Source organism: Vespa crabro, chromosome 3 (genome assembly GCF_910589235.1).
Source record: "Vespa crabro chromosome 3, iyVesCrab1.2, whole genome shotgun sequence".
Taxonomy (NCBI): Eukaryota; Metazoa; Arthropoda; class Insecta; order Hymenoptera; family Vespidae; genus Vespa; species Vespa crabro.
Genome location: NC_060957.1, coordinates 11296867 through 11310228, shown reverse-complemented (window position 1 = coordinate 11310228; position 13362 = coordinate 11296867). Strand labels below are relative to the sequence as shown.

The window sequence follows — 13362 nt, the reverse complement described above, 5'->3', positions numbered from 1 at the left end:
TCCTTTCCTTCTCTTCTCTCTCTCTCTCTCTCTCTCTCTCTCTCTTTCTTTCGCACTGTCTATCTCTCTGTCCTTCTCTTTCTCTCGGTATACTTCAATAGTACTTACTTATAATTTTTGTTAATTTTGAAGGAGAAAAAAAGAGAAGACATGAAAAAAAAAGAAGAGAAAGGAGAAAGAGAGAAAGAGAGGGGGGGAAAGGAGGGGGAAGGAAATGAGAGAAAGAGAGAGAGAGAGAAAGGAGGATTGAGGATATAAGACTTACCACGGATATGTTCTCCTTTTCTAAATCACTCTTCTTACTCTTCTTAGTTTTCTTAGTACGTGGAGTGAGATTAGGGGATGCATCGTTACCAGCTACCCCCTCGATTTTCTTCTTCTTTGTTTTATTAGTAACACCGGCAGCGCCCTTAGACGAACTGCTCATCACCGTTGTAATTGTCGACGTTGTACTGCTCGTCGTTGTTATCTTCTCCTCGCGACTTTCGCTCTAACAGATCATAGAGATAATGTGTAAACGAAAAAAAAAAAGAAAAGAAAAGAAATAGAATAGAATAGAATAGAATAGAATAAAACAGAATAGAATAGGATAGAAAAGAAAAAAAATAAAAAGAAGTAAAAAAAAAAATTATGTAATGTTGTTATCGATCGAAATAGAGAGAGAGAGAGAGAGAGAAAGAGATAGATCGATAGATAGATCATCGAGAAATGATTTATTTACTATTTTTTTTTTTTTTTGAAATAATATATTACGTGTAATTATTCTATGAAATATTTAAATCAATGTTTATTATGTAATATGTATGAATTAGTATATGATGTATGATACAGTTTTATGTAAATATATGTTAAATATATATATATATATATATATATATATATGTATATATATATATATATTCGTTCAATATTTTAAACATATATCTGATAAAATATATTAATGCTGTAATAAATATTATTGAGTCATGATAAAAGTAATGTTGTAATAAAAATTATATTGACATTTTTATTAATACATATTGAAATTAAGTAATCATTATTATAAATAAATATTTTAGATTTGATTTAATAACACGCGATATTGAATTTTGTATTGGAAAAAAAAAAGAAATAAAAAAAAAAAAAGTTTGATATCTTGTATCCGAATAAAAATAATACTGTGTGACGTTTTTTCAATTGATAATGTTTGGCATCGTTACTTACATGCATGTAAGTAAAAATAATACTGTACATTGTTTTATACCTAAGTAAAAAAAAAAAAAAAAAAAAAAAAAGAAAAAAATATATATAAAAATGAATTTTTTACTTTCTTATATCTTGATAGTGTTTTGTTTCATTCGGTGAAAAAAAAAAATATTTTACATTTTATATCTAAACAAATATAACACTAGTTTTTTTTCTCTTTTTTTCAATTGAAAATTTTAAACATTTCATATCTAAATGAATAACGTTGTTTATATATATATATATTTTATATTCTTTTCATTTAAAAAATTATTTAACACTTAATAACTAAATAACTAACACACTCTAGAGTATTTTTTTTTGTCTAAATATTTTCCACTATATATTATAATCAAATAAATAATATTAATTTTAATATAATTAATTGTATTATATTAAACATTCTGATACATTGACTTTATTAATCAACCCGTTATTACTATATTATTATATTCTGTTATATACGATACAACACTATTACCATTATACTACTTTATTACGACATAAGTTTAGCAATTAATATCAATATCGACGTTATTACGATATAACACAATTAATATTCAAATTGCTTATTATAACACAATGTATTATTTAAATTTCTATAACCTATATCGAATAAATATAAAAGTAAACAAGTTTCGAGAGAAAGAGAGAGAGAGAGAGAGAGAGAGAGAGAGAGAGAGAGAAAGAGATAAAGAGAACACACGATCGACTTTCTATTATGAAATTAAAACGTATGTCTAACGCTTGAGAGTTCATCGAACGTTTCGTTATACAACAACGATATTTTAATAATAATTATAATAATAATAATATAAAAAAAGAAAAAGAAAAAAGAAAAGAAAAAGAAAAGAAAAATCTCACTCGCGTATAAGATTCTCTCTCTCTCTCTCTCTCTCTCTCTCTCTCTCTCTCTCTCTCTCTCTCTCCCTCTTCTGTGTGCGTACGTATACATGCGTGAATCTATGTATGTGTATGAGAATTTATATATATATGTGTGTGTGTATGTATGTATGTGTGTATGTACCCATGTTCGCGAACCACGCGATGAAAGACATAATGAGCGGAGCCGGTACGTAACTTCAGGAACTCGATTCTACAATTACACTACTACAATATTCTTCCCTGGCAACGGAGAACCTTTCGAAACTTACGACGGCCGATGTTTCCTGACCGCACGACGATGGTGGTGTCGTAATTAATATAGTTCTCCTTTATCCGACCATTCACCGTGTGTATTCTTAACCATACGAAGAGACTAGAAGAGACCGATCTAAAACGGCGATAAAGATAATTCGGTACCGTACGATCCCAAACCAACATGTTTCTACGAAACACAAAATAAAAAATTGTATGACGGAGAGAGATCGAAAGAGATAGAAATAGAAAGAGAGAGAGAGAGAGAAAGAGAGAGAGAGAGAGAGAGAGAGAGAAGGATGAGAGAGGTCGAATGATCATTCTAGCTCGTCTCTCGTCCTCCTGACTTACTTTCCCGATATAAAATTTCGATAATATTGATCTCACATGGCGAGAAAGTTTTAACTACGATTTCCTATTTTTATTTTTCTATTTATTTATTTATTTATTTATTTATTTTTTTTTTCGTTTGTTTTGTTTTGATTCTGTATTTTTCTTCGATACAATACCAATTTTTATCTATGTGGTTTCTAGTTCATATGTGATTATATTTGTAGAATATATGAATAGTATACATATATTATATAGTATATATATATGTAGATGTTATATAGTATATATAATGTTATGTATATATGTACATAATATACATTTATTCTATAGGAAAAATATGTATATTTTGAATATGTTATAGACGTACGTTTCTCTCTTTTTTTTTTCTTTTTTTTTTTAAGAATTTTTTTTCGCATCGACATATAAACGTTGATATGTAATAGCCAATAAAAATAAAAAAATAAAAAAAAGAAAAAAAAAATAAAAATAGGATACAGATTTTATATCGAAATATTTCATATAGAAATAATTTTTATGAAATATGAATATTTGAATTATGGTTAAATAAGATATATATATATATATATATATATATATATATATATATATATATATACATATATTTTTTTAAGAGAAATAATGTCTGCCAAAAATCATAAAAATAATTAATATTGATGAGACGTATAAAAAAAGGAATAAATATTATTTTCTTTCATTTTTTTTTTCTTTTTTTTTTTTCTTACGAATTTTGGTAAAGCTAATACATATGTCATTCTTGTTGACACGTTATACTAACAGTAAATAGAAATACATTTTAATAATGAATGAGAAATATTTTAACGAATGATTATAAGATAAAACAAAAATATATTCGTTAGAAAATTCATATTTTTCGGAAAATCATAAAAAAGAAGAAGTATTTACTCAACGAGTACAAATTTCAATTATAAAATTACTATACCTAAATGTTCAGATTGATATAATCGATCTTATACATTTTCTCTCTCTCTCTCTCTCTCTCTCTCTCTCTCTCTCTCTCTCTCTCTCTCTACGTAAATATTTATATACTTGAAATATAAAAGAACAACACTTCCTAAATGATGATTACAACTAAAAAAAAAAAAAAAAATCTATTAAAAAAAAAATTTGTATTTTCGGGAAATCAAAAAAGAAAAAAGAAAATAAATAAATCAATCAATCAATCGATCGATCGACCAATCAAAAAAAGAAAAACAAAAAAAAGCTTAAAAAAAAAAAAGAAAGTGAGAGAACAAATATCATCAACCAATTAACACACATGTCAATCGTAAAATTGCTATAATCAAATTTTCGTATCGTACGAAACGAGATCCTCTCCACTCCCATCTTCCGCCGTTCTTCACGTTTTAAGGATTACGACGTTACGTGGACAAAAAGTATTATCGCGAGTTCAACGGCACGGTATATCGCGTTGGCAAAACCCAACGGAACGTACTTCCTACTTCGCTTAATGAAAATTTATAAAGAGACGACGTGTTAAAGCAGCCGCATGTCGTTTATAAATTCCAACGATAAATAGCGACGACACGTACTTACGTACCCTTGGTTACATATTCACCCTTTCTCTCTCTCTCTCTCTCTCTCTCTCTCTCTCTCTCTCTCTCTCTGTAACCCCCTTAGAATTCTCTATATACCGTCTACTCGCAATAAATAAATTACAAGTACATTACCTTGGGATCATATAATAAATCTCGACGCCATTGAAAGACACAAAAATGTTGTAAGAAAAAAACAAAACAAAAAAAAAAAATAAATAAATAAATAAATAAATAAATAAATAAATAACACGCACGAACACGAATCCTTTAAAAGTTGCACATTGTACGCGTAGAAATAATAACAAAAATAAGCTTCGATCAAAAGTAATACGAATAATACGATTATTAACACATTATTGAAAGTAATTATGGGTAATACGATTAAAATGGGGCTGAGGAGAGATGGGCGAGGAGGGGGAGAAGGGGGACCAGATTTCATTTAGATCCACTTCGTTCGCGTTCGAATTAAAAAGGGCCACGATACACACACACACGCACAGAAAGAAATAGAGAAGAAAAATATATATAAAAAAAAAAAAAAAAAAAATGGCGAGAACGGGCGACCAAGAAGAAGAAGAAGAAGAAGAAGAAGAAGAAGAAGAAGAAGAAGAAGAAGAAGAGCCAACCTTAAAACGAAAGGACGTCGGGAAGTTACTGACGATCGTCGAGTTTCGAAGCACCACCATCACCGTCGACAGCGAGTATGCGAAAGGACGAAGACGTTTCTACCATGACTGTAGACGAAAGGAAAGCTAGAGAAAGAAAGAAAGAGAGAAAGAGGAGAGAGAGAGAGAGAGAGATAGTGAAAGAAGAAGAAGAAGAAGTGGGATCGGTAAGGTAGGGAAAAGAAGAGGGAGTTGGGGAGGGAGGGGGATTGACGACGAAGAATACAAGTCTCTCTCTCGTCTGTTCTTTCGAACGAGGAATGGTTCGTATGCTTGTGTGTCTTGTGTGTATGTGTGTTGTGTATATGTATCCACGAAAGGGGGGAACCCTTCGAGTTCCTTCTCTTCGGCAACACTTCTAGCAGAACACTAGACTCGAGTGGATTCACCGAGACGGAACGTTCCGACTTACATTAGCGATCGTCCTCGAAAGAGGAAGTGCCAAAACGACTTTGAAGATACGAATGAGAGCCAAACGTAAAGAATTATTTCCGTCATATTAGATTACACGATTGTTTGTTTAGTTGGTTGGTTGGTTTGTTTTCATGTAATCGGGTTAACGTGATTATTAATTCGATCGGTTAAGTCGAGAACTGATTTTATTTTGCATAACTTTGACAATAAATGTGACAAAGTTATCGAGAGAAAAAAAAAAAAAAAAGATTTTTTAATTTTGAGGATTTCTTATGCTAATTATTTTCATCTTATCGAATCGCGACTGATTGATGATTTACTTATGTATCAAGGTTAACGTGATTATTAATTCGATTGGTTAAAATCGAATAGATTTTTCATTCGCATAATTTTGCCAATGTAAAAATTGTGATAAAGTAGTTTTAATTTTGAGAGATTTTTTCTTGTCTTTTTTCTTTTTTTTTTTTTTTTTTTTTTTTTTTTTTGGATTATTCGCATCTTATCGATTGATTATCATGTAACCAGGTTAATTGGATCATCGATTTGATCGATTAAGTTTAATGGATTTTTCAATCGCATAAAATATGACAATACCAGAATGTATTGTAACGTTATTATTATTATTATATATATATATATATATATATATAGCGTTATTCATTTAGATAATAAAATACCAAACATTTTGCACATACATATACATGTAAAAATACTATATTAATGTCATTTGTTTAGACATAAAATACAAACAAACAAACAAACAAAAAAATATATATATATACACAAGAGTCAATTACTTAAGACTTACAACATCGAATATTTTTTTGTCAAATAAAATAAAAAAAATAAAAAAATCACTATCACTTATTTAAATGTAAACCATTAAAAATGTCGACATTATGTATCAGCTCGTGAGCGATAAAAATATTAAGAGGAAAAAACAAAAAAATAAATAAAAAATAAAAAGTAAAAAAAAAAAGAAAAAATAAATAAATAAATAAAAAGATAAAAGAGACGTCATCAATAAAAAAAAAAAAAAAAAAAAAAAAATAATAATAATAATAATAATAATAATAATAATAATAATAATAATAATAATAAAAGAGAAAAAGATTTGAATTTACTATCGATATACTATCGTCGATATAATAAGCGTAGAAATGATCTAAAGTTGTCGAGGTCAACTCTTGCTCGAGATATACTATAGTCGTTCTTGGAGTTATGCCTCGTGCCGTTGAACCACCTTGAAAAATACCTTCTTCCGATGACTCGGCTACTACTACCGGTCGTGGTGACACGCGTTGATCGTCGTGTTACGCTACACATCCTACGCGACGACTCTTTTATAGTAAATGTATACTAGTCTCTATCTAACTGTATACATATATATATATATATATATGTATGTGTATACTGAATATGTGTATGTATATATATACGCGCGCGCGCGCGTGTGTGTGTGTGTGTTACGTGAATGTACATGTAAACATTTATACGAAAGAATGTACATACATTGGTTTTTTTTCTTTTTTTTTTTTTTTTTTTTATATCGCAAGTATATCCAATATTTTACTGCCACCTAATAATTTTCTAAATAATTTTTTTATGCGAATAAACGTGATAATAAATATGATCATCTTACCTGGATACGTTGTCGAATGAAAATACACGGTGATAGAGCCACTTAACTAAGACGTGCATTACAACAAACTTCTATTCTAATAACAAGAGTATTCTAATAGCCAAATACTATTATATCATACAATAATATATTATTTACTTAAATAAACAGGCTTAAAGATCATGCGTTTTTTCGAGGTTATATCGAGAAATTCTCTGATCTTTCTGAAATTAGGCGAATTAGTCCAGGCATCATTCACGTTAATACGACTACACATTGACGTATAATTGAATAAATAAAAAAAAAATATATATATATATATATATATAAGCATCTATAAAAAAAAAAATAAATAAATAAATAAACAGGCTTTACAAGCTGGCTTATTATAAATACATACGCAAGCTTTTTATCATTGTTTGTTGTGAAATTAGTTATAACGATGAAGGAGATTTCGTTTAAATTGTTTGTTTTAAATGTGAAAGCACGTTAGTTATGAAAAATGATTTGTTAATATTAATTTGTATAATGAGATCAATAGTGAATGACCCAATGATATTATTTTTATAATTTGAATGTTTTTCATGTGAACGGAATGATTTTCGAAACTTTCGAAAATATTTTTAACGATAGAAATATATATATATATATCAGAATTTTAATGCAACATTTCGTTGACTTCGATTGATGTAACGATACGATCTAATGTCAACAGTTTCATTAAATTTAATATTAAATTTATGTTAGAATAATCGTAAATTTAATTATTTTCAAATTTCGAAGAGATTTCTTAATTCTAACGATAAAAATTTTCTAAAAGATTTTAATCAAATGACATAATATAATGATAAAGTAAATGCAAAAAAATGTTATAATAATTATTATAGAAAAGTAAAGTATTATTGAAATTTTTTTTTCTTTTTTTTTTTTTTTTTTTTTTTTGTAAACAAAATACTCCAAAATTATAATTTTATATCATATTCATTTTGATAAGGATTAAAACTTTCAAAATTGTCAACGAAAATCATAAATTTCTCGATACTTTCGGAATTATATTTAAGACAAAAATTTACGAATTTGAGAAAAAAAAAAAAAAAAAGAAAAAAAAATCCTATTAATAATAATAATCGAATAAAAAAAGAAATTTCGGTTAGATCTTTTTTGAAAAGATCGCGAAAAAATAGAGAAAATAGTATATGAATATATATATATATATATATAATTATCTTACTAAAAAAAAAAAAAAAAAGGTTAGAATTACATCTTTTTTGAAAGTATTCCAAAAAAGTAATAAATATATACGTATAAATTACCCATCATCATTACTCACCATTGATATAAGTTATATTAGTAAAAAAGAAAAAAAAAGAAAAAAAAACGAGCAAAAAAAAAGAAAAAAAAAAGAAAATAAACAAACAAACAAACACTTACATCGCACACGTTAATAATATCGCTCGTCTCGTCATCCGGAGTGGCTAAGGGTGCACGGGGAGAGGAAGCAGCAAGGTGATCGTCTTGAGTCGACCTATCGCTATCAGTTATGATCGTTTCGTTAGTGTCCTCCCTTTCTATCGTCAATATTTCCTCATGGTGTCTCTCCTTTTCGATTTCAACATCCTCCTCGATTCTCGTTGCTTCCTCAACGGTCATCCACGAGTCGAATTTATTAATTTGATCGGTGGTAGATCGATCGGTTTTATCGATCATAAATGATTCGACACGTTTGTTGGTTTCGGAAAGGATAGCTACATTTTTGGCGCTTACGACAATCTCCGTTTTTTCTAACAAAATCGTTGAATCCGTCAATTGTTGACGTGTATCATTAATTTCAAATCTTTCGAAGTTTCTGATATCATTAGCCTCCTCAAAATCAAATTCCTTGGTTGTATCTTTGTTATAAGTTTTTAACGATTGAACGTCGTTCCTAAGATCTAAATCATCCTCCGAAAAACGTTTGTTATCATCGTCGTTATTACGTTCAATATTAATCGATTCGTTTTCCTCGCTCAATACACGACGTTCCATGTCTATGAATTCTTGGGTACTAGCTGCGTCGGTCGACGTTTCCGATTGGCTCAAAGTAACGTCGTCGAAACTTCTCGATTTATTCGACGAAACATCCTGTGGACTTTCGATGACCTTGCTATTGTTGTTCGTAATCTCTGCGATCATAGTTGTAGATTCGTTAATCGATTGATTTCCAACGACGATATTATCGTCGTTACGAAAATATTCCATCTTATTATTATCTATTAGAGATTCATTCGTATCGATAGTATTTAATTTATCATTGTTAATCGACGTCATAGAAAATTTATCAGGATCCTCAAAATTATCGGAAAATTGTCCTTCCGATTGTTCACCCTCATCTCGTTTGTTCATCCACGTATCATCCGTACGATCGATAATTTTCTTTTCAGATAATTCATCATCAATGATCTCAGTTTCAATGCGATCAAATGTATTGTTTGAGAATGATTTATTATCGATCAATCCCTCCTCCTCTTCCTCCTCCTTCTCCTCCTCCTGTTGATACTTGTTGCGACAAGATAAAGGAGAAGGATTATCCATAAAGTTAGAAATATTAATCTCTGTTGAACGATTAGATTCAATATCAACGCTGTTATCGTCAATTTCAAATTTAACGTCATCGAGATTAGGTATTACATTTTCGTCGTGTATTTTATTAGATCTTAGGAATAAATCCTTCTCAACTTTTTCGACATTCATCTCTTCCTCTTTATCTTTATCATCCTCTTCCTTCTTGTTTCTTTCACGATCGATCTGATCGATCATAAATGTTTCCTTTACATCATCGATCTTATCCTTATCAAAATCTACGAGTTCCTTTTTAATCTCATTATTATGTTCTTCGGATTTTACATTGTTGGTTATTATAGGCGATACGTGGCCATTTTGATAACCGTATGGTTCCTCGATCAATGCACAATGTTCTAATTCGGCAACAATGAAATCTGTATTAACCCTAAACTGATCGTCCTGTCGGTCAAATAGAATCCTTTTTACCGTATCCGATTGACCGGATTGTTGCTGTTGTTGTTGTTGTTGTTGTTGTTGTTCTTCATCTTCTTCGATTTCATTCATTTTTACCAATCGATTCTTTTCATCCTCGATATTATCGATATTATCATCGTTATTATCATCATCTACAACGTCATTCTCGTCATCATCATCGTTCTTCTTATCCATCTTTTTATCACCGTTGTTTGAACATATTCTCAAGGCCAATTCATTTTCTATCAATTCCTGAAGGCTCTTGTCTTCCGTAGCCAATTCGTTGCGCGTGTTGTTAGTTAAAACGAGATCGTCCTCGTCGTCGTTGTTGTCACAAAGAGATATTAGTTGCTTGTTATGTGTCGCGGTAATGTTATCCAAATCGATCAAACCGTTGTTAGATTGAACACCGCAAACCTCGTTCTTCTTGTTACTTACTACGCTTATTGACTTCTTCGTTGCAACCTCCGCCATTATTGCGCAAGTTGTACTCCACCCTCGCGCTAATTCACCCCCAGGACACCTGCGATCAAATTAAAAGAAAAAAAATCATTAGGTTCGTCAAATTTATCTTTTGTTTGACTTCTTTTATTTATATATATAAATTATATAAAAAATATATATAAATTAATTAATCGCACCGTTTTCGATTTACGATGCTTTATAGTTAAAAAAAAAAAAAAAAAGAAAAAAAGAAAGAACAAAGAATAAAAAGTAAAAAGTAAATATGCTATGGGATATATTTACTTGGTTTCATACAGAATGGTACTGTCCTTTGACAGTTCAACCACAAAATATTCACCAAAAATAATTAAACAAATATATATATTTGCAAAAAGAAAAATAGAGATTTTTTTAGCGGCATCTTTTGCAGATGAGTACTGTAATTAGATATTTTTATGGAACATAAAAAAAAAAAAATATTTGAAACGCGTAGTTCAATAACTTGTTGCAAAATTTCACGTTACGTTACGTTATGTTCATGTTCATGTTCAAAACCGTGCCAAAAATTTATCACGTACGTCATCATTTTATTAGAATAAATGCCATTAGATATTGTACGACTATTGTCACAATATTTTTTTCAAAACCCTCTTCGAAATTTATTTTTTTAATATACGCAATAATCTCTTACAAAGTGACACAATTTGTTGAATTTCTATAACTCATTGTACTCGTCTATGTACTCGTTGCATTCGCATTGATACTTTGTCAGGCTCGAAATATCGATTTCCAATTTAAAAAAAAAAAAAAAAAAAAAAAAAAAAAAAAAAAAAAAAAAAAAAAAAAAAAAAAAAAAAAAAAAAAAAAAAAAAAAGATAAAAAAAAATATTTTACATTCCAACTTCTATATTCCGACAACAGCGTCCCACTGCGAAATAACTGCGAGATGCATATCACATTTTCCATCACATCAAAATCTGGTAACGTTTTTTCTTTATTTCTCCTTTTTTTTTCTTTTTTTTTTTTTTTTTTTTTTTTTTTGAAACATTCGTTCACAAAGCGGAAGTATAAAAACGGAGTATATTTGATCGTATCGTATTTGAAATGAAATATTCTGTATTTTATGTTGATACTACGTAAAGTTTCCTAGATCGGTTTATCTATCACAATCAAAATCCATTAATCATGTACAAGAAATTCCAATTAATTAAAATATAACAAATTGGTTTCTGATTATTCAGTTTTTATATATACAACTAAACCGGTATAATTAATTTCAAATATTAATAAATAGAAAGAAAAAAATAAAATTAGAAAGATGACGATTATGATTATTATTATTATATTATTATTATTTATAGATAATTCTAACAGTATGATATTTTTGTAAAATTTATTTTCGAAATAAAATAATAATAATAATAATAATAATAATAATAATAATAGTAATTTGAAGATCGCATTAACCTAATAATATCCTTACAAAATAAAATATGCAATAAAAAGAAAAAACATATATATATATATATATATATATATATATATAAAAATTAATTAATATAAAAAAAATATATATATAATGTTTATTATATATATACATATATATAAATTAAATTAAAATATAATATACATACAAAAAAAAAGACATATAATCATTAAGTAATTTTGAAAGAAGGAGAAAAAAAAAGAAAAAAGATGTCATGCAATCAATAATAGATCTTTTTAATGCCTTTACATTCATTCAAATTTATCGAGGTGAGCGCTCTCTCTCTCTCTCTCTCTCTTTCTTCTAGAAAGACCACGAAATAACTTTCTCGTAATATTCAAAGGAGATAAACGGAAATATAGACAACTTTTCTAGAACTCGAGAAGAGCGGACGAATGGACGAACGAACGATCTAAGAGAACCTGAGGCCAGTCAGCGTTGTTGGCCGGCAAGCCAAATATCCTATTATTAGATATTCCCTACGTCCGCGTCGTTATGCTTTAACGACGACACCACCACTACTATCACCATCACTATCACCATCACTACCATTACCATCACCATCACTATCACCATCACAAGTACGTATATTTTCAAATTGAAATCTGAAACTCTAGAATAGGTGATACCCTCTTCTAGTTTTCATTTTCCTACAATGTGTATATGTATGTGTGTGTGTGTGTGTGAGTACATATAAATAAAGAATATTTCATTTTACAAATAAATATAATGTCCAAATATATTATTCTGCTCGTATCTATTGATTTTATAAAAGAATTTTAAAAACAAAAATTGTTAGGTTATGCTTCGTTTTTTCTTTTTTTTTTTTTTGTGTACATTTTGTTGAACTTTCAAGACGCCATAATTCGACGAAATATCGATGAAAATATACACCGTAGATACTCGTTCGATTCCTATTGATATTCTCTAAAACTTTTGTTATATATATATATATATATATATATATATATATATATACAAAGTATCTCATTTTACAAACGGATAAATATATGATCAAATATATCCGTACTTATTGATTTTATAAATGAATTTTACAAATAAAAAAGACTTGTTAGGTTATGGTCCTCTTTCTTTTTTTTTTCTTTATGTGTATACTTCGTCGAACTTTGTAGACAGCATAATTCGACAAAATGTCGACGAATTTACGTACACTGTAAATACTCGTTGAATTCCTATTGATATTCTTTACGAATTTCGTTTGCCCTTAAAATATTGATTTTCATTTGACAAAAAAAAGAAAAAAGAAAAAAGAAACAATTAAAATCGGTAAGATGTTCGTCGGCTATATCTGTTTAAAAACGTGACACCCTGTATATACTTTGTCCAATTATCACGTTCGCAACGTATCGTCCTTCATTGTTAAAACGTTTAATGTCGAATGGGCCAGCCGGTGGGGCCCCAAATAGCCTTGTGTTCGTTCAAATC

At 28.8% G+C, this 13362-nt stretch overlaps 1 protein-coding gene across 19 annotated transcripts in view; it reads right to left on the bottom strand.

Annotated features, from left to right (window-relative positions):
- LOC124422936 (kinesin-related protein 4) overlaps positions 1 to 13362 on the bottom strand; it is a 112983-nt gene that overhangs the window by 45388 nt on the left and 54233 nt on the right. For 16 of the 19 annotated variants that reach the window (XM_046960039.1, XM_046960028.1, XM_046960029.1 and 13 more), the window contains exons 2-3: positions 8403 to 10509; positions 266 to 490 (exon numbers count right to left, since the gene is read on the bottom strand). In XM_046960039.1, coding sequence (XP_046815995.1) covers positions 266 to 490; positions 8403 to 10460 — 2283 coding nt within the window. In that variant the 5' untranslated portion in view covers positions 10461 to 10509. The remainder of the gene's footprint in view (positions 1 to 265; positions 491 to 8402; positions 10510 to 13362) is intronic. The other 3 variants (XM_046960044.1, XM_046960046.1, XM_046960048.1) reach the window with 1 other exon arrangement.